The sequence below is a fragment of the Convolutriloba macropyga genome, chromosome 5 (assembly GCF_964194025.1).
Source record: "Convolutriloba macropyga chromosome 5, txConMacr16.3, whole genome shotgun sequence".
NCBI lineage: Eukaryota > Metazoa > Xenacoelomorpha > Acoela > Convolutidae > Convolutriloba > Convolutriloba macropyga.
The window spans coordinates 53,509,962-53,537,583 of record NC_134472.1 but is presented as its reverse complement, the minus strand read 5'-3'; the positions used below and the strand labels follow the sequence as shown (position 1 = coordinate 53,537,583).

At 34.7% G+C, this 27,622-nt stretch overlaps 1 protein-coding gene across 1 annotated transcript; it reads right to left on the bottom strand.

Annotated features, from left to right (window-relative positions):
- Window positions 1-224: 224 nt before the first annotated feature.
- On the bottom strand, window positions 225-24,277 carry LOC142339464 (uncharacterized). The gene is made up of 9 exons (XM_075389507.1): window positions 24,044-24,277; window positions 23,208-23,671; window positions 18,376-18,530; window positions 15,959-16,167; window positions 12,755-12,972; window positions 12,085-12,327; window positions 5,396-5,598; window positions 3,082-3,216; window positions 225-591 (listed from the first exon to the last, which is right to left on the bottom strand). The coding sequence occupies exons 2-9, from the start codon at window positions 23,610-23,612 to the stop codon at window positions 348-350; spliced, it is 1,812 nt and encodes a 603-aa protein (XP_075245622.1). The 5' UTR covers window positions 23,613-23,671; window positions 24,044-24,277; the 3' UTR covers window positions 225-347.
- Window positions 24,278-27,622: the final 3,345 nt, after the last annotated feature.

The following is a 27,622-nucleotide window of genomic DNA, read 5'->3' as shown; positions in this document are numbered from 1 at the left end:
CGCATGATCCCTGTGGGACAACCAAACACTCATGCAAATCATATATGACCCATAAATTTACAAAAAAATGTTCTCTTTGCACATGCCCGGTGATTCTTCTTTCTTATACAGTGTCATAGGGTACAACAAAAGATCTGCGTGATTTTGGAAAGATTAAAATTGCATTGTTGTCAATCTTTGCGCAACCACTTGTAGTCCATACGAATCACATTTCTTTTCAATGGCTGACATGTTAAATGAAAATCTTGCTATACATATTATTTATGGCCTCCATGAGATTTTGTAATATGCTGCCCCTGAAGTTGGGCAGGAAATTTGTACCGTAATGAAAATAACTAATTCCAGTCTTAGCAAGCGGAAGAATCCAAACAGGATCTTGTAGATCCAAGAACAGAGCCACTGGAGTGCAAACCCACAGAACTGACGTTGGGCTCTGAATTGAAGCCTTGCGTTGGGTCATCTTCTAAATCGTACGGGAGGTAGGCATTGGCGATGTCAAATTTTCCATGAAACAATTCGTCTACATTTGTGATTTTGCGACTGGTAGTGTCGTCGTATTCAAATTTGTCAATAATTCGGCTGTATTGGTACCTAGAAAGAGAGCAGCGTGTGATTTCATTTTGGAAAAGTTCAAGTCACATAAATCTTAGAGGCGCTCATTGATATAGGGGAACAGTGACAAATAAACACTGTCAATGGTTTCTATTAATTCAGGAAATATATAAATTTTGTTGTTAAGCTCCAAATATTCTGCAATTAAATAGTTACCCATACCGACTCCCACTGCGTCTCAAACTCAACTTTATAAAACTTTGATTTCAAAACTATTCCCTTGAACAAAATTTCTGAACGCGCGATCATTACTGAGACGCAAAGTTATCAAATTTCTGTTACCACCAGTGGTTGCCGGTGATAAGAAAAGACGTGTAATTCCCCATTTTGAGCTTCGCGCGCATACAATCTAAATGAAAATGTTAAGTTTCTAGTTAAGCTACTACAGTTTAAGATAACTGTTAGGAGCCATATAATAGCGATGTAAAACTGATTTCAGCTATATCTCGATGCATATTTGTGCACTCTGTCATGTTATCAAATCTGCTAATCCAGGTTGAGGTGCGCGTTAATGATCAGACCCATCCAGATTAAAGTCAGCCATGATCAGACCCATCCAGACAATAATCAGCCATTATCAGATTTTAGCTCGTGTTTCGTTCGTGCTCGCTTTTAACTAGTTTTTGTTGTTGCCATGATGAGAACCATCCAGATGATAATCAGCCATGGTCAGACTTTACCTCGTTTTTGATACGTGCTCGTTTTTACCTCGTTTTGGTTGCCATGATCAGACCAATCCATAAAATAATCAGCCATGATCAGAGTTTAGCTCGTTTTTCATAAGTGGTCGTCTTCAACTCATTTTTGTTGTTGACATGATCAGATCCGTCCAGACGATAATCAGCCGTGATCTCTCTTTAGCTCGTTTTTCATACGCGCTCATTTTTATCTCGTTTTATCTCGTAAAAGCAAGCTCGTGTTTCTTAGGTGCTCGCTTTTAACTAGTTTTTGTTGTTGCCATGATGAGAACTATCCAGATGATAATCAGCCATGATCAGAGGTTAGCTCGATTTTCATAAGTACTCGTTTTTTATTTGTTTTTGTTGTTGCCAAGATCAAAACCATACAGACGATAACCAGCCATGGTCAGACTTTACCTCGTTTTTCATACGTTCTCGTTTTTACGTCGTTTTTGTTGTTGCCATGATCAGACCAATCCATACAGTAATCAGCCATGATCAGAGTTTAGCTCGTTTTTCATAAGTGCTCGTCTTCAACTCATTTTTGTTGTTTCCAAAATCAGACCCATCCACACGATAATCAACCATGATCAGATTTTGGCTTGTTTTTCATACATGCTCGTTTTTAACTCGTTTTTGGTGTTGCCATGATCATAGCAATCCAGATGCTAATCAGCCATGGTCAGGCTTTAGTTCGTTTTTAATGAGTGCTCGTTTTCAACTCGTTTTTGTTGTTTCCAAGATCAGACCCATCCACACGATAATCAACCATGATCAGATTTTGGCTTGTTTTTCATACATGCTCGTTTTTAGCTCGTTTTTGATGTTGCCATGATCATAGCAATCCAGATGCTAATCAGCCATGGTCAGGCTTTAGTTCGTTTTTAATGAGTGCTCGTTTTCAACTCGTTTTTGTTGTTTCCAAGATCAGACCCATCCACACGATAATCAACCATGATCAGATTTTGGCTTGTTTTTGATACATGCTCGTTTTTAGCTCGTTTTTATTGTTGACTTGAACAGACCCATCCGGACAATGATCACCCAGGTTGATAACAATCCAGACCATTTTTGTTTATGAAAAGACCGAATTTGGTCTGTGATTCAGATTTTGACTTGTTCGCAGTTTCAGCGCGTTCATATGCTCGTTCAAAACTCCTTATATAAAAACCCGTTCAGTCCAAAACACGATATGATCTAGATTTTGGCTCGTTGAAGTTATGAAGAGACTCAGGCAAAACAAAAAGTTCAAGATCCAGATTTTGCTTCGTTCGTGTTTAAAAAAAGACCAATCTTTAAAATAAGTTAATCCATTTAGGCATTCTGGTATATATTTTGTATTTGTATATTTTCCATTCTAGAATCCACGGTGTTCACTCTTCCAATCTTATCCTTAATTTTCAACCGCGGCTTATAAGGATGAAATTGGGATTGAATAAGTATGAAATTGAAATCCACAATCTTCACTCTTTCACTTCTATCCCCAATTTTAAGCGTTTGCAAATGCTCAAAGTCTCAACCCGGGTTTCCTTACATTTTGGTTCCCCCAAACTACATTCCAAACCTACAATTTTGTGACCCCAAACCTTAACGTACAAACGAACATATTTCATTCGGAAGCCACTTAGTATTTCACCTAATGTTTGGCTGATTTGTAAATCCAATTTGGGAAAAATCAGAAAATTATTCAAAATCAAAACAAAAGAGCATGAACACAAATCATTGTGCATGAATCTACTTTGAAAAAGTGTATTAGGCACGTGGTTTGTAGCATTAGACTGTTACTCACTTGTCGCCCTGTTTCTCGAACACGAAGTATGATTGGGGTGACCTTCTGATGTAGAGAGTGGGTGCCAGAGTGTCCACTGGCATCAACTTGTGACTCCGGTGTCTCCGAAGGGACTCCTCGTGCATACTGCGCTTCCTAAAAATGCGCGAGAAGTGAAGTGGTTTCTCTTGACCAGAATAAAAATTTAAGAAATTGGTAGAAATTGTTCTGTTGTCTTTATCAATCTTTCCATTCAAATGATAATAATTTGAATACATACTAATAAGTTTTTTTAAGTTTATGAGTTTTTTTTTTACTTAATTACACTAAAGCTGTAATTGAGCGTGGTAAGATGTATCGACGGGCTTCTAGGATAGTTCTAAAACATTAAAAAATCCCAAACAAAATCAAAAAATTATTCAAAAGCAGGTTTTTGCGCATAGTTGATTCCATAGTTGAAACAAATCGTCTCGGCATAGAAATAAGAAAAAGTAAAGAAGCATAACAAGAGTCTTGTAGATTTTGTTGCTTTAGACGAAAAAACACCGAAGCTAGTTGATTTGTAAAAAGAGATTAAATGACTTACGTCAAAAGAGTTGCTTTCCAACTACTAAGACAGTCATTTTTTGCAGTTTGCTTAAGGCTTCGAATCATTTTTCAGAGACCACAAATCGAGTAGCATGTCAAAAAGAGACAAATTTGTAGCATTTTTCAATTTAATTTTAATTGTAAACTTCCGCTAACGGTTAGAATTTGTGAATAAGAGAGCAATTTTTATCACACATCAACGATTCAAGGATGCTGAAATCAAATTAAAATTCAAAAAGGGGTCAAGCCAAAACCTTCCTTTTAAAAACACACACGAATTGTCATTACGAGCGTCTGCCGGTACTAAAAAACTAGTTACAATGAATGTGGCTGGAACCTCCTCTCGAATTTTGACGCCTTATGCAGAAAGCGCTTGAATTACTTGTAAGTATTTTCCACACGACAATTAAGTAGCCTCAAAGGGTAAAACTTCCCCAGAAAAGGTCTTAGTATTTTACTTTCGGCGTGAACGAAGTTTTAAATTTTTTTGCGTTAAGCGGATTTGAACAATTGTGAAAAACCCAAAACTTTATTGGAAGTATTTTTCACAAATAGATCTTGAAATGATACATTTTGAAATTGAGTACATATATATAATTGGGAAATTGGTTTCTTAAACAGGCGGCAGACATGAGTGAGAAACTTTTGTCAACATTGATTACTGAATTGAGGAATTATACTGCAAATAATCTGCCGCAAAATTGTTTTTACTTGTTTGTTTTTGTCTTTCATGTTGTGGATTAGGCTTCCCTTATTAGACAATTATATTTGGTGCGGCTTTGTGAAATCTAGTAATATTTTGAGCCAGTTCACAGCGAATTCGGCTACTTTTAAAATTGATTTCTGTTTCCAGTCTTTTGAAACGCAATATTTGCAGCAAAAAGTAGGTTCCATTTTTGAACTTCGAGTTCAAAATGGAAAACATTGTCTGAAAGTTATACTTAGGGCACTGGTTTTTCAACCTTGAAGTTTGTAAATACGTTTCACTGGTACAATGTAATAAGATAGGAGAAATGAAATGTGGTTACAAAAGTGAGTAAGTTTATTAGCAAAATTTGGTAGCCGTAGATGCTCGTTGTAGTATTATTGCTTCAAACTTATTTGAAAGCAATTAAAATTCAAATTTTTAATTTTTTTGAGCTATGCTGGCATAATTTGAATACAAAAAATAAAAGATGGTCATGAGTAAAACTAGAATGGTGACATTACTTAGAAATCTGAAATTCAATCCAATACCGTTCTGAGTTGGTAAAATTTTGCCATAAAAAGACAGCGATGCTAAGAAAATCATGTTTTAATGACCTTTTTCCTGAACTTCATGTGCTGTTTGATCACTGATAAAGTCACGCAAATTAAAAAGTTGCTTACACACTGGATTCTTTATCTATAGAACCATTTTATTTATGGTTTTGTCTATGTCAAATTTGTATTTTTATTAAGCTAGGCTCCAGTTCTTGAGGTTATATCAACATTTTCACTTCCCCAAACTATCTGTGAGTGGATGGTGGCAACTAGCTGCGAAAAGCACCAATGCGCCTGCCTCTTTGTATCTTAGTTAATACACCTTAATGCCTTGAATTTTTACGCTATTACGCTTTTCGCATTAGTTCGTTTTTAATCCGTTAATAAACAGAGATCTTGAGATCTTAATTTTGTTTACACCCCTTATCACTTTTTACCCTGTAATTTTTGGCGAAAAACTTTAACGCTGGATTTTTTAAATCGAGCATCAGTCATACATGCATACCTCTCTTTTGAATGCCTGGAGATGGCAGCTAGGACTGAGAGTGTAGCAGAGACGCATGCAAGAGTGGATGCAATCTCAAATGCCAGTCTGTAAGAGCCACTCAAGTCAAACACTGCTCCTCCCAGGATGGGTCCGAACATGCCCCCAGATCCGACCGAGAGAAGGGTCCAAGTGAAGGCGTTCATCTTTTTACCCAGAACTTCCTGAGGCATAAAAAAATTTAAACAGGATGAAATGATTTGCAACAAATTATAATTAGGAAAAGAATTGAATAAAGTTTCAAAAAATTTGACTATTCAACAACTTTACGCAACTGTGTTGTTCTTAAGCAAACAGTGCGTTCTTCCTATAGAAAAAACCAGCAAATTAATCCGTTGAAAATAGTAATTCCGCAATAATGTTCTGTTGTTTCAAAGTTTATACCCTTTCATTCAAATTAAGGAGTTGGAAGTTTGAGCTTTAAACAATGCTGTGAATTTTATCAATAAAAGACCCCTAGATAGCAACAGCAGTGTTTTAAATTTCTTTATAATGTTTCATAAGTCCATTAATAAGAGGTCAAAGTATTATGTCATTAAGAGTATTTTAATACCAAGTGAAACCCTTTCTCCATTTTAAACAGAACTAAAATATCGCTTCAAAAACTTTCCCGGTCTTTCCGCTCTCATGTTTTCAAGCATAGTTTTTTATGCGCCAACGGGACTCCAGTAACTACGATAAAAGTGATTTGTTTGTTTGCAATAATAAAGCAAAACACCTGTTTAAAATCAAGGATCCAAACTTGAGTTGAAAAATGGAGTGAACCGAAAAATATGTTTTGCTTCTATTTTTGGGCCGTAAAATTCATTGAATATTTATATTTCAATTTTGATAAATTAGTTTCACTCGAAAAACAGATGACGATTTATTTCATGAAGTTGACCATATGCTTCATTAGCTGGTGGCGCCATCTCCGGAAACCAGCATAAAATAATGCAGCCGATAGTTGTCGAATTCTTCATACCATTTGATCCAGAAAAAAATGTATAATAAAAAAATATATACAAGAAAAAAATATCCAATTTTGCAAAATTCAATAATTTGATATTCAATACTTAATTAGAAGCACGATGAGTAGGAATTTGAACATGGCATGACTTTCAGTTACAGTCGGACTTAAAAATTATTGAATATATTGAATACCTGTTCGCAATCATAACTATGCACAAGATCAATCATTGCCTCCTTGACATTGTTTAGGTAACTTTCACTCGCACCAACTTGGTAAGTTCATAAATCACATTTAACAAGATCTTATGCAAGTAAAGTGTTCCACAGCTAATTTCCTTGCGTTGCTACTAAATTACGAAGTGACTGAAAAATGTACCCTTAAATTTATCTACCCTTACGTATACCCTTAAATGTGCCTCAACTGCTGCACACAACATATCACTTGTGTGGGAAAAAAACAAGTCAAAATACTAGAAAAAACATATTTGGCTTAAAGCATGTCAAGAAAATCAACTTGACAACGTTTAATGCAAATTTCAAGAGATGCATAAAATTAACAATCATTGAAATCAGAATGAAGCTATCATTGAAATTCAGAAATCAAAAACTTTTCTTGATCCAGAAGATTGTTATGTGCGAGTATAACAGACACAATTTTAACATGGTAAATTGATGTTCAGTTTGCAACTTCGAAAAAATTGGCAAAGGCAAAATATTGCATGGTAAAGAATTAGAAAATAAAATAAGAAAGTTATATTTTCAAAAATTTTAATTCCTCTCTTTCTATTTTTATCTCTATCTTTCTCTCTTCCTCTCTAAAACAGAATTGCAATTCTGAGAGATGAAAATAACAAAAAATGGCTAGTGAGAGAAAAGTTTTGAAAATTTTGTTAGCAAATGAACTGAGAAATATTCAAATTTTTATATATGATAATAAAAAAAAATTCTATGAAAACTCATTTGTTTTTTTTTCAGTTAGAGCTATAGACAACAACTCGTAATAATGAGCTCTCCTTCCGACAATAAAAATTTCGATAAAAACATCCTACTGGTCATTAAAATTTCATGTTTTCCCAAAAATTGGAAAATTGCGTGCAAAAAAATAAAAAGAATTCCACGAAAATTCATTTGTTTTTGTTTCAGTTAGAGCTATTGTAGTATTACAGAGCTGCGCTCCAAATGAACGAATAACTATTCCCGCAAAACAAATAAACCGCTGACACACCAATCGTAGCACCTGTCAAACTAATTAACGCACGCTTAGGCTAACAAAATATTAGCATTTGAGCCTATACTTTTCTAATATAATAAACGAGTCTCAGTTTAGGCCAGGATTAACTAGGTCCAAATTCAATCTAAAACTAGAACTAAATATGAGTAGGCGCGGCTAATACTGCTCAATTTATCTGGTTTTTGACTGACATTTGGAACTCAGGGGAACTTCTAAAAGCAATGCAGGTGCATCTGATGAAAAGCAATAAATCCCCCCACAAAGTTCAAGGTTACAAAAGCAGGAGGGAAAAAATAATGCGCATACGCAAGGGTGAAACAAGCTCAATTGCTCCCGCTTTTTCAATATTTTTTAACGGAAAAAAAACAAAAAAAATTTCATAAGATGAGCCGAGTTAATTCTCTCGATTTCTCGGTCAACAGGAAAATTAGGAAACCGTTTCACTAAGAACGTGAACGATTTTACGCCCCACTATGAACGTGAACGGTTTTCCGCCCCATATCGGCCCGATCCTTCGCTGATAAAATTGAGAAAAAGAAGCAGGATGAGATTTTTAGTGCTCTGAGCTAGACCGCAAAAGACGGTCCTTTTTCATTGTCAGTAAATTTAAACTAAATTATCTCTCAAAAATATACTGTTTAAACAGTAACAACTTACACAAAAAACAAAAAAATACTTCGACAAACTTTAAAAGATTTTTTGATTAACGGAATAAGTCTCCGACGCACAAGAAGTGTTGAAACGATCGCGACCCAGTTCATCCCGATAGTACAACAACGCAACTGGTAATACTAAGCTGTACTTTAATACTTATTCTTTTATAAGTTAAACACTTCCAGCCACCAATCTTTAAATTGAGACTTATAGCTCGAACAGGTCTTAGGCATATATCTTTGCCTTCGATTTGTTATATCCTTTATCCAGCTAAATCGGCATACATAAAGAGATCACGTATTGTGGTCTGTCGCAGCCCACTCTAGTTTGATACCATAGACAAAAATTCGAAATAAGGAGCACCTTCCAACAGACAAAATTTTCATAGAAAGTTCTTACTGGCCAAAATAATTGGAAAACTGCGTGACAAAAATAGGCGAACTACTACCTAACACAAACTTCTAAAAAAAACCCAAATTCGAACAACTTAGCAGATTCTAATTAGATATTATAATGTGTGATCTTTATTCCATTGTAGGTTTTGCTCAATTAAGATAAATTTGTAGCGACTTGAATCTGCAAAATATAAGCATAAGTCCTGAATTGCAAAAAAGGGGAATTAATATCAAAATTTTTAAAATTCATACGTAAATTTAATTACAGATCACACCTGAAAAAATTTGAACAGTCTTATCATTTTAGTGTTAAATTAGCCACTAAGAAAATCAAAAGAATACTTGAAAGTAACTCTTGCGTAGATTATCTAAATTTTGTTAAAAAATGAGAATCAAAGAGCCATCAAACTGTACACACAATTTTTTTTTCACAAATATCTCCGTTAAGTCTAGAGGTGTTTGTTACAATTGAATGGTCATCATTTGTGTTTAAATGTGTTTCCCTGGAAAGACAAATACCAAAAATGATGACCATTCAGTTGTTTCAAACACTTCTAGACTTAACGGGGCTAATTGTGAAATCAATCAAAACAATTGTGCCCTAATTTGATGGTTCTTTGACTATCATTATTTCGGATGCTTTCAAAACTAATTCTTCTACATCTCTTTTTGCTTTTGTGAGCATATGGAACTCACTCGCCCAAATGGTGGACATTAATGGCACAGTTTAAAAGTAAAACACACATTTCTGCAAGTGAAATCCACAGACACTTTACGACGCAGAGGTTTACCCCAAAATTTCCGCCTTAGTAAGATTGGCTCGAAAATTAGATACATACAATGAACGATATTAGGAGACATCCTTTGTATCTTAATCTTCGCAATAGGGGTTCCGCCAATTTTGCGATATAAAAGAACATTCGAAACGAAAAATAGGTTACAAGTCTCGTAGCACATTTCCGCTCAATTCGGGTATCTATTATTCGCGCGCATTTTGAGCATGCAATAAGCACTTTAATCAAGATTTAATTGAATCTTTCAAAGCTTTAAAGTGCTTTAAGTACATGCACCCACAAAAACTGATTTTTTTTCCGAAAAATCTCTCGCACATCAAAGGCTTTTTATATCAAGATGGGATTGGCTAATTTTAATAAGTAGTAATAAATAGTACTAATAATTAGTAATGAGTAATAAAAAAAGTACTGTAAGTAGTAATAAAGTAGTAATAAAGTACTACTAGTTGTGATAAGTTATACTTAATTAATTAGGTAGTAATTAAATTGAGCATAATTGAGGATTATATGCGAAATCGAAGTACATTGCGAGCGAAAAATTGATATATAAATGAAGCAGATGCGTGATACAAGCCGTGCAAATCATAGGTTATAAAGTTTGTACTTGTATCTGGCGGCTAGGATTAGGACACTTTTACGAACACGGGTTGCTAATTTCCCTTCCATTTTGCCGGTTTCTGCTAAAGTAACTATTTTCCGCAGTATTGTTCCATTTTCAAAGTATTAACAGAGTAAAAACGAACGAGATACACGCATCGGTTATATCTGGCCGTGACTATTTGGGTATACCTCTGCGTCGTAATGCAAAAGATCTCAAAATGGACCAAACGTCAGCAGTCTGTACTAGCTGCGAATGCAACATGTAGCGACGATAGAATTTTTTCGGTCTTCACATATTTCCTATAATTGCTTGTATTCAACATATTTGCACAAAATTTTTCAAGATGAACAGTTTTACCCGGGTCAAGGTTTTGTGAAAAACATAATGTCAGAATTGTTTTGAATAGTGGCGAGGAGAAATATTTTTCAGTGCAAAACGCCAGGATCTTTTAGCGATGAATGCACTGAAAATGCTCCATTTTTGCAAGATTTGGCATTCTTTTTGGTGATTTTTCTACTGCATTCTCCTGCAAGCGGTTTTACAAAAATTAGCCGTTATCAGAAGAAAGCAATGAAAAAAAGCAAAGAAACGCAAACCTTACAAAAATTTACCGCTTTCAACGCATTCAACAGTATAAATAGCATCCTTTGAACTCACTTATCGCAATACTTAGGTTTTTTAAGCATTTTTTAGCGTCGGCAGCTCGACCCGGTTAACAAAAACACCTGCTGTGGCACTCTAAACATAATCAATTTAATTAAATTATGCTTTGTGCGTTCTATTTTGTTTTATGTTCGTCATTGCCACGCTTAGTATATGTTTTTGATTTGGTACAAGTGTTTAGGTCTCGATCCACGTTTGATTAGATATGGTTTTTTTGATCTCTCGTTGCCGTTAAGGGTTCACGATCGAAAAACTGTTTATGATCAGATTCAATAGGAGTCAGGAAGAGAAGCCCAGATGGAGCATTTCGGATAATTTCCGTTTGTGCCTCCCCCCAGCTTAGTGGGTGCGTATTACTTGCAAACCCCAGTCGCACGTGCCATATTTTAACATAATGATTTACCATGTAATGGCACGTGCTCTGTAACTGAGGGGGGGTAGAAGCATAATGTACTGGGGGGGTCACAAATCGGAAAGATCCAGCATTTCTTTAGCTTTAAAGTTCTTTAATTACATGCAATCACAAAATTGATTTTTTTCCCAAAAAATCCCTCTCACATCAAAGGCTTTGTATATCAATGTGGGATTGGCTAATTTTAATAAGTAGTAATAAATAGTACTGTAATAAAGTAGTAATAAAGTACTACTAGTTGTGATAAGTTAGGCTTATTTAAATAGGTAGTAAATAAGTTGAGCTTAATTGAGGATTATATGTGAAATCGAGCTACATTGCGAGCGAAAAGTCGATATATAAATGGAGCAGATGCGTGATAGAAGCCGTGCAAGAAATAGGTTATAAAGTTTGTACTTGTATTTCGCGGCTAGGATTAGGGCACTTTTACAAACACGGGTTGCTAATTTCCCTTCCATTTTGCCGGTTTCTGCTAAAGTAGCTATTTTCCGCAATATTGTTCCATTTTCAATGTATTAACAAAGTAAAAACGTTTGTTAAGCAATTTTTAGCGTTGGCACCTCGACCCGGGTATCAAAAACACCTGCTGTGGCACTCTAAACATAATCAATTTAATTATGTTATGCTTTGTGCGTTCTATTTTGTTCTATGTCCGTCATTGCCACGTTTAGTATATGTTTTTGATTTGGTACACGTGTTTAGGTCCCGATCCACGTTCGATTAGACATGGTTTTTTTTATCTCTCGTTGCCGTTAAGGGTTCACGATCGAAAAACTGGTTCTGATCAGATTCAATAGGGGTCAGGAAGAGAAGCCCAGATGGAGCATTTCGGATTTTTTCCGTTTGTGCCTGCTGTACTGGGGGGGGGGTCACAAATCGGAAAGATCCAGCATTTCTTTAGCTCCTCTGTGATATTATGTTTCTTTAGAAATCGAATGCCAGTTCATACCTCTGATACGTTGAGGAGAGGTGCCCCAGCGATAGCACTTGACAACCCCACCCCCATAGTGAGCACGTAGTAGCTCCAGGGTGAACCAAGCGCAAAACTGGACAAGAAACACACAGCCAGAATTGCGCCCTTCATTGGAAATATGCGGAAGAACTTGATTTGTCCAGGTAGGAAAATGGGCAATGCAGAGAGACCCAGTCGACCGAGTACTCCTGTGACGCCTTGAAGGGTAAGGATTTGTATCTAAAATACCAAACTATTAATTGTTGAGCAGATAGAAAATTTTTTATGAAAAGTACACAATATCATCTAATAGCGAGGATGAAAAATTTCAAAGTTTCATTTTTTTTCTGATCTGTAGCATTTTGGAAAGTTCAAAATATAACTTAAAAGAACGTAGCGGATTTGCGCACGTTAGTTTCTTATTTATGGTGGCTTTTTGTGCATAGTAAACTTTAGGCTATCGAAAGATAGATACTAGATTGCTATCAGTATAGTTGATTGAAGCCAATGAATGAAATTATAAGTACAGCTTAATGAATAAATCTAATAATAGGCTAGCAATAATAAATTCTATTTATATTAACATATATCTGAAAATATGGTCTTTGCTACACGCAATATCAAAAATATGTTTTAAAGCCTTAAAAGATCAAGTAATCCCTCCTACTTGCAAATCAGTGTACCCATTAGCCTTCATCTCAGTCGGCAGAAACATCAACCCAACTAAATTCGAAGCCCAGAACAAGAACAAGTCCATATTTAGCCAGTAGAAGGCAGGCAGGCGAAGTGTCTGAGTTGAGAACTGTCGCTTGAAGTTGGTCACCAGTTTCATTCGAACCGATCTCTGTGCCTGATTTGTCTTGGCATTCTTTTCAGCTTCTGGTTCTGAAAAGTAGAGACAACGATTTAATCTTCGACCAAAAATATTGATGGCCACTATTCCGGGTTCAAATTTTCTCCTCAAAAGAAGAATAAGATTTGAACGCTAAGCATTTTATTCGATTTAAGAACAGCCATTACTTAAGGAGAAATTGCTAAGAGTCCAAACGTATCAGATCATTAGAAATGTAATTGATCGCACGCTTGATTCATCGTGGACACAGGAAAGCGTATGAAAAACTAAGTGAAGACCATTTTGTCATCGTTTTCTTTCTGATAACCTTCTTGGGTTATTAGTGTGAGGAAATATAGTTCTTTTTCAGAAATGAAAAACTAAATATAATTAATAGGACTAATTCCTAACGATTTCCAGTTCCGATATCTTTTGTTTTTCAGTTCGTTAAAAGACAATAATTGCATTCTTTCTCGACTAGTTTGATTTTTTGGTGTGGGGCGAGGTTGGAGAAATAGGACTCGAAATCTGTATATTCTCTTAGGGGGGGGGGGTACCCTACAACACAATAAATGCACCGAATACGACTCCAAATGCACAATTTTTCATGGAGCGCTACTTGGAGTCGTAAACCCACTGTATCGAAATTCTCTATTTTGCATTCAAAATCTGCACAATTCTCCCTGATAGTTCAGCTGCATCCAATTATAAATCTGCTAGTTTGAATCATAAATCCAATTTTTTGCATCATAATTTTTTGCCATCAATTTTTTTCCAACCTTTCTTTTTTGAAGAGCTAAGAGAACCTAACTTCCTTTATGACACAAGGTAGTGCATAAGAAGCAGAATATCAGCTGTCAAAGACCCACAACTTTTCCGCGTTTTTTCAATTTGCGCCAATATCGTTAAAAAGTAGGTTTCTGCAAAAATCTCACAAATCAATAGTCAGGGTTGAGTGAAAAATCATTTTTCAAAATTGACTCTTTAGAATGAAAACATTATTTGGGGGTCACGATATTGGTATAAAGATTTAAGCGACGAAATTCTACAAAATTAAAACTTGTCGCTATGGTTAATATCTTTCACCAAACAGGACACAATGTTACTGCTATAAGCTGTCACAAGATACCAAAACAATTTCACCCCAGAAAAAATGAACTCTGAAATGGATTCTAAGTGTTTCCAATTCGCAACTATCGAAAACGAACTGGATAAGCAGAGAAAGTGTGGGCGAAGGGTTTATTCACAAAACTTTTGTGACATTTCAACTCTCAAACATTGAAAACAAAAAATATTGATAAATGATGGGTTATCTGTATCTTTGCTAACCGTGAGGTAAGTCGAGTAACTGTTATTTCTGAAAAATTGGAAAAAGGAAAAAATTTTATTAAAACTTTTATAGTTTTTTTAGAAACTTTGATTTTTGGAAAATAAACGATAACCAGTTGTCGAACACTGAGCAAAACAACAGCTAGAAATAAAACGCGAATTTTTATGAATGCTGATTGAACTTGTGAATAAGCAACGAGAAACATCAGAAAGTTTTACACGTACCAAAGAAAACTTGAGCAAATTTTAACTAATTTTGATGTCTCAATTCTGGGGTATCCGCGATAAAGTATTTTGACACTTCCATAATAAAATCTACTTCAAATGAAAACTTGTATAAGAATTTTTTTCTCCAACATTATTTTCTCAAACAGAATAAGAAATTTAACTCATGTCAATTTTGATTTTGTAATGATAATAGAAATTTTATGCGGAATTAAACACGAAGAGATTCCTGAAACGTATTAGTACGATTGTAGATGGTTGTTTCAAAAAAAGTGGAAAAAATTTTGGGGAGGACACTCAGCTGTTATTTTGTTTCTTTTCAATTTTTCTAAAAGGTGAACACAAAACAATGATGCTCCGGGCTGTGAAATATTCAGGATAGGAAAAACAATTGATGATGAAAAACTGCAAATATTCCAAGACTATATTTTTCTGTTTCGTTTTGCTGCCATTGAGCTACATTTTTTTTTGAAATTTGTATGGTTTTCTTATTTGTGTTTTGATGCCAATTGGTAAACAATTTTTTAATACAGGTTACGTAAGGATAAAAAACTTTTAGCTCACCGACCAAACATTTTCTGTTCCATATATATTGGTGTTTTTGAGGTTAAAAAGTGAAAAAAAAATTCGGATGTTTAAATTTTGTGAAGAAAATCAAAATTTCTTTTAATATACGATGAAATTAGCTTTCCAGTTATTAAAAAGTTAAATTTTTAGGCAATCTTGCTGGTTGAAATTTTTTTATAAAATTATAAATTTACTGCAAAAACTTCAGAATGGAAAAACATACTTAGAAATACTGAAGTTTGTTCGGTTACCATATTTCTTCATGCATTTTCTCGCACTAAAAAGTTTCTATCATTTTAGTCTGCCTTTGTTTCCCATTTTTCAGCTCACGGATTGACAATTGCTATCAAAGGGTCCATTCCTAAAAAATAAATATTTGTAAGTTTGTATGAGAAGCCTCATTAAAAAAGTTCGGATAAATTGTTACCCGATCTTATCTTGAGTAAATAAGATGCCTAGCAGTTATCAATATGTTTTGTTTCCTCAGCCTTTCGGAGTTTATTTGTATCAAAAACACAACAAAAAGTTGCAAATGAGAGTTGTTTGTTTATCCAGCTTTATTTTTGTTCTTGAAACTTAGAAAGAGTTGGAATCAATTTTTGAGCAGTGAGCTTAACAAATCCTTTATTCACGCTTAGACGGCCCCAATTTCTGGCCTGCCGATTCATAGGCACAGAATTTTTCACAGTGGAATCATGAATGTTTTAAGCACAATTTCGTACACATTCGTACAATTTCAAACATTTTTAATTTATGACTGAATTTTTTGTCCGGATGTCTTCTGTTCATGGCAGTTTTTCATCGGGATCCCATAATTCATATTCTACTGCTTCAACGCTGAAAATTTGTGCTGTATTCCCTCTTTTTTTAATGGGGGAGGAGGCTCGAGTTAGCCGATATAATTACTACAATACTCACGACTCTTAGAATAGGACTTTGAGAGATACTCTAGGGCAGCCAGGCTGAGATATCCAACCACAAAGAGGAGAATAGCTGAGAACTGAATCGCATCCTGCCACCCAGAACTGTTCTTGTAGTGTGTGAAAATGAATCCAGATATCACCTGGGCCAGAGGCAGAGCGATCTGGGTGAAGGCATTGGCTGCTTTGCACTCTTTGATTTGTGTCCTGTCAAATTTATTTGAGTGGGTTAAAATGTAATTTTGCTCTAAATTAAGTAACATAACAAGAGATATTGCATCTTTTCACTCTTTTCTGCAATTAGTTTAAATATTTACACAAATCATCAACTGCTTTTAACGACACTATTTTGAAATAGATAAATAGCAATGTTTTTTTTTCGTTGAAACAGCTCATTTATCACTGGTACCTTAATTATACAGGAAAGCGTATAATTTGAAACTTTGGGATCTTTTGATGGTTTCTATGGACAACAGTGACAGTAGATCGCCACATATTCTCCCTTTAGGTCAACTATTCTCACTGAGAAAAGTCCGTTATGAATGTCTACCGGTACCAAAAAAACTAGTTACAAAGAATGTGACTGGCACTTAAATTACGTGTAAGTAGTTTCCAAAGGAAAATTAAATATCCTAAAATAGAAAATACTTCTCCATAAATGTGCTCTGTACTTACGTTAGGCTATAAGGGCAATTCACAAAATTTTAAACTTTTTTAAAGCGAAGCGAATTTGGACAATTAAAATAAGCCCATCAATTTTTATTGGAAATATTTTGAAGCAAAGACAGCTTGAATAACTACATTTCGCATTCTAGTACACATATTTAAGTGCCAATGATGGATGTGTTTTCCACATTTACAACATGACCTTCAAATACAGAACTGATCAAAATACTACATCTAACTCAAAAAGCACTAAGCACTTCCAACTCATATGACTAAGACATTATATCAGCATTTATGACTAAAATGAGAAACTATACTGCAATTAAAATACCGCTTTAAAATTTTTCTAGTTAATATACAAATGTTTGGCGCTACTTTGAAAAATACAATTTTATTTCGATTCAGTTAAGAGTAAATTCGGTTTCTTGTAAAACTGATTTTTGCTTCCAGTCCATGAAAACGCAATATGCGCTCCCAAATTGAGTAAACTCTAATTATGGTCAATTAAGCAATGAGGTTCCACAAAAAAAATGCGGCTGGAAGTAAGATCACCTTTTCAATTCCGAGTTTTAAGTTGGAAAACACTAACTGAAATTTTCATTTAAGGCACCACCTTTTTATCCTTCAAGTTTATAAGTACTTTTCACTTGTAAAATGTAATAGGATGTGAAACGTGAAATGTGTTTACAAAAGTAAGAACATTTTCCCCCAAAATTTGGGACGTGCAGACGCTCATTTTGTTGATATATATCAATTGTAGACAACGGTAGTGAAAATTGCTTAAATTTTTCACTCAGTAATGAATTTCATTAATTTTTGGCAGATACCTCTTTACAGAACTTTGCAAGTAGCCGAAAATTTTGTTTTGCGAATCCAATCGTTATTTACTTGACATCAGTTTTAGAAATTAGTAAATCCTTTGAGCTATCAACTGAGTAGTTGCAACTGATCATCAGTTATGATTTCCTCGTTTTTGTCCTAATTGAACTCTTGTTAACTATCGAGTCGATTAGATTTTGTAACCGCGAGTAACAGTGACGTTGTGGGCAACCGTGATTCTCTGTTTGAACAATAATGACAAAAGTTTGTTACCAATTTCATCTTTTTTTCAAAAACAGGCAATAGTGAGGGATATTTCAAACTTTGAAGAAAGTTTGAACCAGACTGCCTTAAGGTCACACGCATTTGCAATAAAAAATGGGGACGTATAAAATTTCGAAAAAGTTTCATTTCAACAAATGAGATATCATATAGTATTAATATTCAAAAAAGCCATATCCTAATTTTTTCCTTCTAATGGGAAGCAAGACACTGGAAAACAACCCCTTTGAATACTCTAAACAATTTTTCATTTAATGCTCTTAAGTTTTCTGAAGCCTCTCTTAAGTAATGATTTAGAAATTGTTGCAAAGCGTTGTTTATTTGAACAGGAGGAAATTTCGAAAAGCAGTTTTGAAAAAGACGTACAATAACTAAAAAGTTAAGGGGAAAAGTGCTGAATTAAAATTTTAGCTCATTTTAGCCCATAAGCCATTAACAACTCTTATCAGCACTTATGGGCGCCTTTTAACTCTCTTTATCTATTTATAAGAATGTGCGTTAAAATAGACTTACACCACCCCCCCCCCCCCCAAACGTGTATCTAGTGTATGCAAAAAACCAGTACATATTTCTATTCAAAATTAAACACGCTCGACTATAAACATCAAATTCGCTAGTTGCGAAGAAGCGACATGTTTTATACAATACCTGGAAGGAAAGTAAAGAGTTCCCTGTATGCTGACGGAGTAGTAGACTAGATTGCAGCCGACACCATAGCCCAAGCCAAGAGTGGAAAACATTGTCAACACATTGGTGCACTTGGAGGCTAAGTACAGACTCACTACACAAATGAACTGGCCCAGCTGAAACATTGAGGAGAATTGCATTTTTTAGACCTACCAAGTCTTATCCAAAAAAGTGTAAAAGACTGACTAGTGTAAAAAATAACATGCTCATAGTTCAAAATCAGTACTGAAATTAAACTTGCAATTAGACTTGCGCAGTGCTGATATTGGCTTGGTCTTAGCTCGGGGCCAACCGTAGACTAGACTTCAACTTATCAAAAGGACACGCTCGACAGCATTTGCCACTCCAAAAAATTGATAATCAAAAACTGAATTTTAGTCGGACCAAAAAGTAAGCCATTCCTGTTTCGAAATATCGTAATGATCACGTGACAATTTTCAATATTTCCGTGGTTTATTATCAGTATTCACCTCCACCACACGCCATTAGGTTATAAAGTCCTGTAACACGTCGAGATTTAGACTAGAGAAAAATTCAAATATGGTAGATATAAAAAAGAATGTTCTAGATAAGAACGTTCTCTTTATTGTCTTTTTTTGTTCTCAAGATGTATCTAAATTTTTCACTAGTTTAAAAGTATTGCGCAAAATCAATGCAAGAGACTCCGACATTTTCAGAAAAATAGAAAATAATAATGCGCATACATCTCAAGTCCAAATGTAGCTAATGAGCCCAAATTGTGACGAGTGATAAACGAAATCTAGCATACTGCTGTTATGACATCTATAACCAGTTCTAATTGGTCAATGTCTATGCGCTGATTAAGAGTCCTATCTAGTGTCATTGTATAATACCATTGCTTACTTTTGCATCAACGTCCAATTCATGTACATCATTGTTTGTATCATTGTTATGAATTTGTAGGTAATTTTACATGCATCGCCTATTGAATTCGTGCAAGTAACGTACAGGTAGCGCGCAGAAACGACAAAAGTGCTGCTTAGTTCAGTCAAACTTAATTGCGTTTTGATGTAATTTTGGCTGCATTTTATTTGGAGTCAACCAGCATTGATCTCAGCCAGTTATTTAATCTTCTAATGAGAAAAATATATTTGGCATCACGGAAAATTACTGAATAAATAAACTGTTCAAATGACTGTTCAGGTTTTTCGTTAGAACAATTTTTCTGAATCTTAGAACGTTAATTTGCACTGCCATTATAGTTGAAAAAGGATAGTCTGGTCACGTGAGGAATTGTCTTGTTTAAAGACACAGATAAAGTGACTCAATGGAACTCGGTTGTTTTTTCATTTGCAAACGATTCTAAAGGACCCTTGCCAAGGATACATTTTTAATGTTAAAATAATTTGGTGATCTCATTTGCCCGTTATGTACGCGAGTTCGAGCACGCTTTCGGTAGTCAATTAATTCAATGTTGCGTCTGTGAAGCTCATGTGTTTTGCTGTAATTTATGGGCCATCCACAGTCCAATTTTTTCATTGAGTTTTTTTTCTCAATGTTGTTTGTTTTTTTTTATTGTTAATTTAGTTTTGGTCACTTTAGCGGAATGCGGAATTTAGTTCCAGCGAGTTTACTAAGCGATTGCCTGCGCATGTGAGTTGATTTGTTTCCTCTAAATTATAACAAATAAAAAACAAGGAGGCTCGGTAATAAGCGATCGCACATAAGGTTCCGACCCCGCTCATCCACAATTTTGGCATAATTGTCTACCAAATTCAAGTATTTTTCAAAAAAAATTGGTGTATGAACAAAAAAAACCTCCAAAGCAAATAACTCAGTGGAGTAAAAATTGATGCGATATGCAAATATTAAGAAAGCGAGTTAAGACGAACAGCAAAATCAAACAACAACAACAAACAATAATTAAATCAAAAAATTTATGTCCGTTTTAAAAAAACAAAAACTAATAACAAAGTCAAAATAGCGTCAGATAAAACTGAAAATAATCAACTTAAATCAACTTGTTATTCGCCAAAAAAGATATGGAGCCAGTCCATAATAAGGCATGGTAAGAATTAGACAAAAAAAAACAAAACCGTAAATTTGAAAAAATTGCCTAATTTTTTGAAAAACAATTGATTTCAAAGTAATGAAACCATTCGAAATCAACAAATTTATCCAATAGATTTATGATTACCAGTTCTTCTTAAGATGGGATTTAAGAACTGTCGGTATTCTATTTTTATGCGGTTACAAAAAGAACAACAAATAGACAACAAACAAAAAATCAGTTAAATTTTGCCTGAAAACGATTTCGAAGCCGTAAAGCCACACTTTGGCCCTCAAAAATGTTCGATTGCACATTTGTTGAACACCAATAATATATTATGTGACCTCTCATTAATGGAATCAGGTAACAAAAGACAAAATAAAAAAGAAAAAAAGCAAAAAAAAAGTGAAACTTTTTTTTTCGAAAAAAAAATACATGAAAGCCATTAATTAAAAAATGAAATATCTGAATAGGTACATTTCTTCTTCCAAAAGAAGCCAATGAGATCTGCAATTATACAGAATATATCCTACGTCAACAAAAAGAACGTAAATTATGACAAAAATCAAAAATTATTTTGATTTTTTTTTGTGGAAAACCGGTGTCGAAGCCAGTAAAATCATAACGAATGCATTAAAAACATTAGATTTTGTGACACCAATCTCTTTGACACCTTCCCTTGACAGCAATTTTGTTATAGTTGTCCTGTAGTTATCGAGACTAGATAACAAACAGACAATAAAAGGAACAAATTTGAGAAGTTAAAGTCTGTTTTTTTTTATATTGGAAAACAATTGTTTTGAAAGTCACGAAAGCCGTCAACTATCTACTAAAATCAGAATATCGGCCCATCACTTTTTCCATGAACAATCATTGAAACCGTTTCATTGTGCAGGAAAGTTCATATGGCTAAAAATAAGAAGTATAAACGGCAGATCAAGACAAAATTTATAAATTCAATTAAACTCTTCGAGAAAGTAATGTCGAACAAGCCATTAAAACCAGAGTCTAAAACCTTAAAATTTCAACATCTTCGATTGTTAATTATTTTGAACACCAATAAATAGATATATGAACTGTCAAAATTGTGCTAATTTGACAAAACCAGGAAACGTGAAAAATGGGCAAATTTCAGAAAAAAAAATTGAAATCTAATAGTATCAAAGCTAGAAAACCATGACTCAACCTGTAAAACCATAATATATTGAATTATGAAACAGTAGAAAGAAGAAGCATTCTTTCATGGCTGACACTAAGCTACAAATGACCAAACTAAGAAAAAAATTGGGGAAAATTTCAATAAGCCATTATTTATTTAAAAATCAAATCTTATAAAAGTCAAAACGAGCATAAGCTTTCAAGTAAAAAATTAGACACAGTGATTTGGAAAAGCGAATGAACCTATCACTAGTGAGCTTTGATTTGAATTGTTCTGTTATTTGATTAATGAATAAAGAAGATAGAGTTTTTGGATCTTTTCCGTTTGTGCCCCCCCAGCTTAGTGGGTGCATATTATTTGCAACCCCCAGACGCACGTGCAATATTTTTACATAATGATTTACTATGTAATGACACGTGCTCTGTCACTGGGGGAGCATAACGTACTGGTGGGGCACAAACGGAAAAGATCCGAGTTTTTTTTAATAAAGAAGACCGATTGATTACAATCTGAATTACTTTCGGATTGTAACAGTCCAAGATTGATCTAAAACTAGTTGAGAAAAGGCTGTTCGTCTATTAAGAGCACTTAATTTTTTTCAAATTATAAAGATATACATATTTTGTTAGTTAAAAAAATAAAAATAAACGCTGCGTTTTTTATAGTCGACGAGTAAAGTTAGCAAAAAACGGCAAAGTTTTAATTATGGAGCACTCGCAACAGAATTTGAAGTAAAAATAGCTCCTTTTTTTGTTTGGAAAGATTGTGTTAGTGGTGTTTGGCTGTGTACTTCCTGCAAATTTAATCAAAGTGGACTAAAGAAACTTATTTCGTTCTGTTTTTGATGAAAAAGTCTGAATTTTGAAATATTTAGCCAGAATTTTTGAAAAAGAAAAAATTAATACAAATTTTTTTTGTTCTTAAAAATAAAATCATCAACACTTATTTTGAAAAAATTCAACAAATTCAAAACTAGCGAAATTTTAGTCAAAAATTACGGAGAATCTGAATAAAATCAACGGAATTCACTCTATTTTCTCAAAAGTTTAAACCCCGATAACTCCCAGTAAGAAGCGAAAATCAAAAAAAAACTTTTTATTCCCCTATTCTGCGCTGGACAAGGTTTCTAATGATACCAGTCTCAACTCTGTACGATGAATATATTGATCGGCCAAAATTGCCTGAACAAAAAAAACCTCATTTGAGTATATAGTTCCTACCCCCCTCAAAAGGGGTCGGAACAAAAAAAATGAAAAAAGGAACTGTTCTCTGGAGGAAAACAAATTCTAATCACATTTTTTTCTTGTGTTAATTAATAGAAATTCAACTTTTAAGTTCCATTGAAAAAGTTCTGCGATGTTGCGCTTTCAGTAACGCAATGTCATTCGATCTTTGTTGGCACACAGCACAGTTGAACAAAATAACAGAAGAAAATCATTAAATGTAAAACTTCATGGTTGATGAGAACATTTTTGAGAACATGCAACGATACTTCATTTATTTCCTTGTGAAGTTTAAGAAATAACATATTTGTTTTGTTTAATCATAATCGGCTTCGGTCTTCCCATAGTGCGGTTCCAGGCCAAACTTTTCATTGAGACTTTTCCTTGTACTTTACACTACCTTATTAACTGACAGGCTATTTTCTGGCGTCACAAACACTCCACTAATCACAGTGAAGGACGATGTCAGAAACCATGCTGCAGATATTACCCACCCAATAGCCGTAGTTGACGTGTCAAAGTGTCCCCTCATTTCATCTATCACCAAACTCAGGCCATAAATGGGAATCATAGCCGGAACCAACATTAAAGTCAGAAGCAAAATCGAAATCCACGCTTTGAAGTCGATCGCAGACGAATCAAACGACAGTCGGGCCATTTTACTTCTTCCCACTTGGCTTCCGGTTCCCACTGGCTCGTTTGGGTTGACTAAAATTCCCGCGGCTCTTCCCCCGCTCGAAGTTGTCGGCATTTTGCCATCCTCGTCCACCGTTTTCAAGTCGTTCAGCTCCTTTTTGATTATCATGATGACCAATTTCGAAATAAATTTCGATGGTCCACTTTTTTTGAAATAACTGTTTACGCCTTTTGGAAGCGTTTCCAATAAATTTGAGTTGACAATTTCAGCTTAATTTTATGCCCATATTGCAATTGTGAAAACAATCTAACAAAAGTTCATATATTCATTTTATTTACCCAGCATTTTAATGAAATTAGCCCTACGTTAAAAATAACCAATTGATTAAGAGTAAAACGGATTGGAGAAAAAACTGCCAAACGACCCGATGATCAATGTCAAATGTACGTTTTATTGGTTCCAGTTTAATTGATTTTGCCGAGTTATAGTCACTTTAGAACAGAAAGTGTTAATTAACTGAAAAGTTAATAACCAGATCATCTTATAGCATTTCATATATCTACCGTACTCTTAGTTTACTGCATGGAAACGTTTCCAACATCTATATCAACATTCTGATTCTTAATTGAAAAGCAGAAATCTCAAAATTGACTTCTGTTTCTCTTTCTCTCAAGGTTCTAACTTCGTTAATTAGATAGAAAACTTTGTATTTCAAATGAGAAGCAATAGCACAAGTAATCCAACTCATTGTATTTGATTATTTCACGTCGAGTAATCTACAATCCCGTCTGATAAGGATCTCCATAATAGCACTATGAACAAACCTGTCAAGACAAACAGACCAAATGCTCTGCTTTAAATTTAGTTCTTATCATCTTTACATTCAAACAATTATGTGCGATTTGATTGAAGGGTTCAAAATTGAAACGGTTAGAGTTTTAATTTGACTAAGCACGCCCCAATATTGCTTCCATTCTCAAATGTGGGTTGGTTAAATTTGAGGTTATGGATGTGGAGCCTTGATTTTGCCTGAAATTTGCAGAACATTTGCAAAGATTAGTGTACCAGCTCTTTGAGGAGCAAATACCCAGATTCAGGCCCCCACTTATGAAAAGAGCATGCTTGACCCGAGATGGCTATGAAAATACGATTCTCGACCCAAGTAGTAAATGAAAAGGCTGTAGCTCAACTTTAAGAACCTCTTGACTCAAGTTTTCCTGTTGAACTTTAGCCCGACTCAAGTTTGATGCTTGCATTTATCTTGACCTGAATATAATACTCGTCCTTATTATTAAGTCATGAGTCGAGGAGACGTCTTTTCTTGAGTCTGTTTTGTTGCCTCGAAAAACACTGATGCTTATAAAGCAGTCTTGTTTATACTCCTTCATCTGGCAATTCCTGAAGACCACTAACCAACCAAAAATTTGATTTTAAATAGTTTTAAATTTGGTTTTAAATTTAAAACGATTGAAAAATGCCACGTTTTTATCCTGTTCAATAAAAAAAGATTACTATAGTAAAAACTACAGTTTCATTAAATCATGTAGAATGGCAATATGGTCCAACCAACAAGACAACTAATTTATCTGTAGAATGCATTAAAATTCTGAAACCTCGTGAAAGGATTCCAACTGTCTCACAAATTGAATAATTATGATGCAATATTATAGTCTTGCGTTGTTGCTACCTCAGTATGTACAGAAGCAAAAATGTCCATAAAAGTTATCAAAAAATGCAAAAATCCAGACTTATGAAAATGCTTACTCCTGAACCATGGAAAAATAATGCTCAGCCATAGCAGGATTACGAACACTGTAGCGCAACAACCCCGATGAGGCGGGACGAGTTTTGGCACGTTAGAGATTGAAGCTGTTAAAGCTCAGAAGATAATTGAGAGAATAAGAATTAATTATAGGAGATTCAAAAGAAAAGAAAATTGTGAAGATTTTAGCAAAAATCAGCGGTATATATAGTCTAAAAGATAAATATAACATTTACAGCGTACATTTGTTAAAAGTTTAATGTATCAAAAATCAGGCGATTTTGGGGCGTATGAGTGGGCGTCATTTCATTATTACATACAAAATTTACTTCACTTGAGATGGTTCACAAAGTTGCATTTCCTATTCAATATTAGTAGATAAATATCAATATTTGACAAACCTACAGATCTCAACTGATTTACATTCATTTTCTAAATTGTGAGCTGCAGTTGTCGTTATAAATCTGGTAAGTTTGTTTTCTTTCTGAGTTTATCAACATTAGTTAAGTTTCTAAGCTCTAAGATATTTTCTAAGTTCTTTTCTGTGCTCCAATACCCCCACTCAGATTGTTGCCGCTAGGTAAGAATCTGGACTCGCCCAATAGTTGTTCTCGATGTTGTTCTAGTTTCTGCTGTGGCAAAGATTTTGTCAGAAGATCTGCTGCCATTTCATCTGTTGGCGTTTAGATCAATTTGATTGAATTGTCATCAACTTGTTCTCGGATGAAATGATATTTCGTGTCGATGTGTTTTGATCGTTTGTGAAGCACGGGGTTCGTTGCAAGCTTTGTGCAACTCTGGTTGTCCTCTCCAATGATTGTGGGCTCACACTGTTCGTACCCCAGTTCTCTGAGAAGACCACGCAAGAAGATGGCTTCTTGCACCGCGGCAGCTAAACCCTGGTATTCTGCCTCACAAGATGAGAGTGGCACTGTCGGTTGCTTCTTGACTTGCCAACTGACAGATCCCCCACTGTCTCCCAGCTTGAAATAGTATCCTGTGGTCGATCGTCTATCATTTACATCTCCACTCCAGTCTGCATCTGTTTCGCTAACTAGAGTGCTGTTGCTGGTTGATGGGAAAAAGAGTCTAAGAGATTTAGTATGTTGTAGGTATCTCAACACGCGCTTGCCAGCATTGAAATGCTCAACATGTGGGTCATTCATGAAGCGTGATAAGACATTTGTGATCCACATGATATCTGGTCTTGTTTGCTTAGCTAGGTAAACTAATGAACCTACTAGACTTCTAAACTCATGTGAATCTACTCTCACTGAATTTTCCTGAGCTACTTCAAGTTTTAGGTTACTTTCTGCTGGCGTTTTGCTTGGTTTGCAGTCTTGCATATTGAACTGTTCTAAAATGTTTTGAGTGTACTTTTCTTGATCTAAAATTACTCCTTTTTCTGTTTTCAGAATTCGCATTCCGAGAAACCATTCAAGATCTCCTCTGTCGTCCATTTTAAACTTTGTTTCTAGTGAATTTTTCAATTTGTCGATCTCGGTTTGACTGTTACCTGCTATGACTAAGTCATCAACCCAGGTTAGAACATAAAGTTTGTCATTTTCTTTGTTTTTTAGAAAAAAACAGTAATCGTGTTTACTTCTCTCAAAACCTTGCTGAATTAGAAAATTTGAAAGCTCCTGATACCAATTTTTGGCTGCTTGCTTCAGTCCATATATTTATTTTTTTAAGCTTACAAACTAACTTGTTGCCATTGCTGTCTAACTTTTCAAAACCTTTTGGTTGCTCTAGATAGACTTCTTCGTCTATTTTAGGATGCAAATAAGCTGCTTTTACATCCATTTGTTTTAAAAAGAAGTTTTCAATAGCTGATAAAGCTAGTAGAATTTTAAAGGTTTCAGGTTTGCTTGTGGGAGCAAAAGTATCGGAATATTCAATTCCTTCAATTTGTTTAAAACCTTTTGCTACATAACGAGCTCTAAACTTATCGATATTTCCGTTTGAGTCGTGTTTAATTTTGTACACCCATCGGCCAGGAATAATATTTTGTCCTTTTTCTTTTGGAACTAAGTCCCAAGTTTCTGTTTCATTTAAACTTTCTATCTCTGTTTTCATTGCTTTAAGCCATTTGTCTTTTTGTTCAGAATTAATAGCGTTTTCAAAGTTTTCAGGCTCGATGAAATTTTTTGTTAATGTGCTTTGAACAGCATGAGAATAGCTTTTACCAAAACGTTCCGGAGGCGCTCTAGACCTATCACTTCGCTTAAGTTCTCTATCTTGAGCTGCTTCTTTTCTCAATCTTTTCATTTCATCGTACTCTGACCAAAGTTGGAAGGTCTTTTGGTCTCCTGAAGGAATTGCTATTTGACCTAGCTTACCTATCATTTGCAGCCTTGTGGGTGGTTTTACTTTTTTCTGTTGCGCATTTTTGACAGGTACTGGAATTTTTGAA

Excerpts from the sequence above, each read along its gene's own strand:
- LOC142339464 (XM_075389507.1), bottom strand. The coding sequence starts at position 23,612 with ATGATAATCAAAAAGGAGCTGAACGACTTGAAAACGGTGGACGAGGAT. Across the intron at positions 18,531-23,207 it reads ATAGCCTGTCAGTTAATAAG|CTGGGCCAGTTCATTTGTGT; the intron begins GTAGTGTAAAGT and ends TCAATGTTTCAG. Across the intron at positions 5,599-12,084 it reads CTCTCCTCAACGTATCAGAG|GAAGTTCTGGGTAAAAAGAT; the intron begins GTATGAACTGGC and ends TTTATGCCTCAG.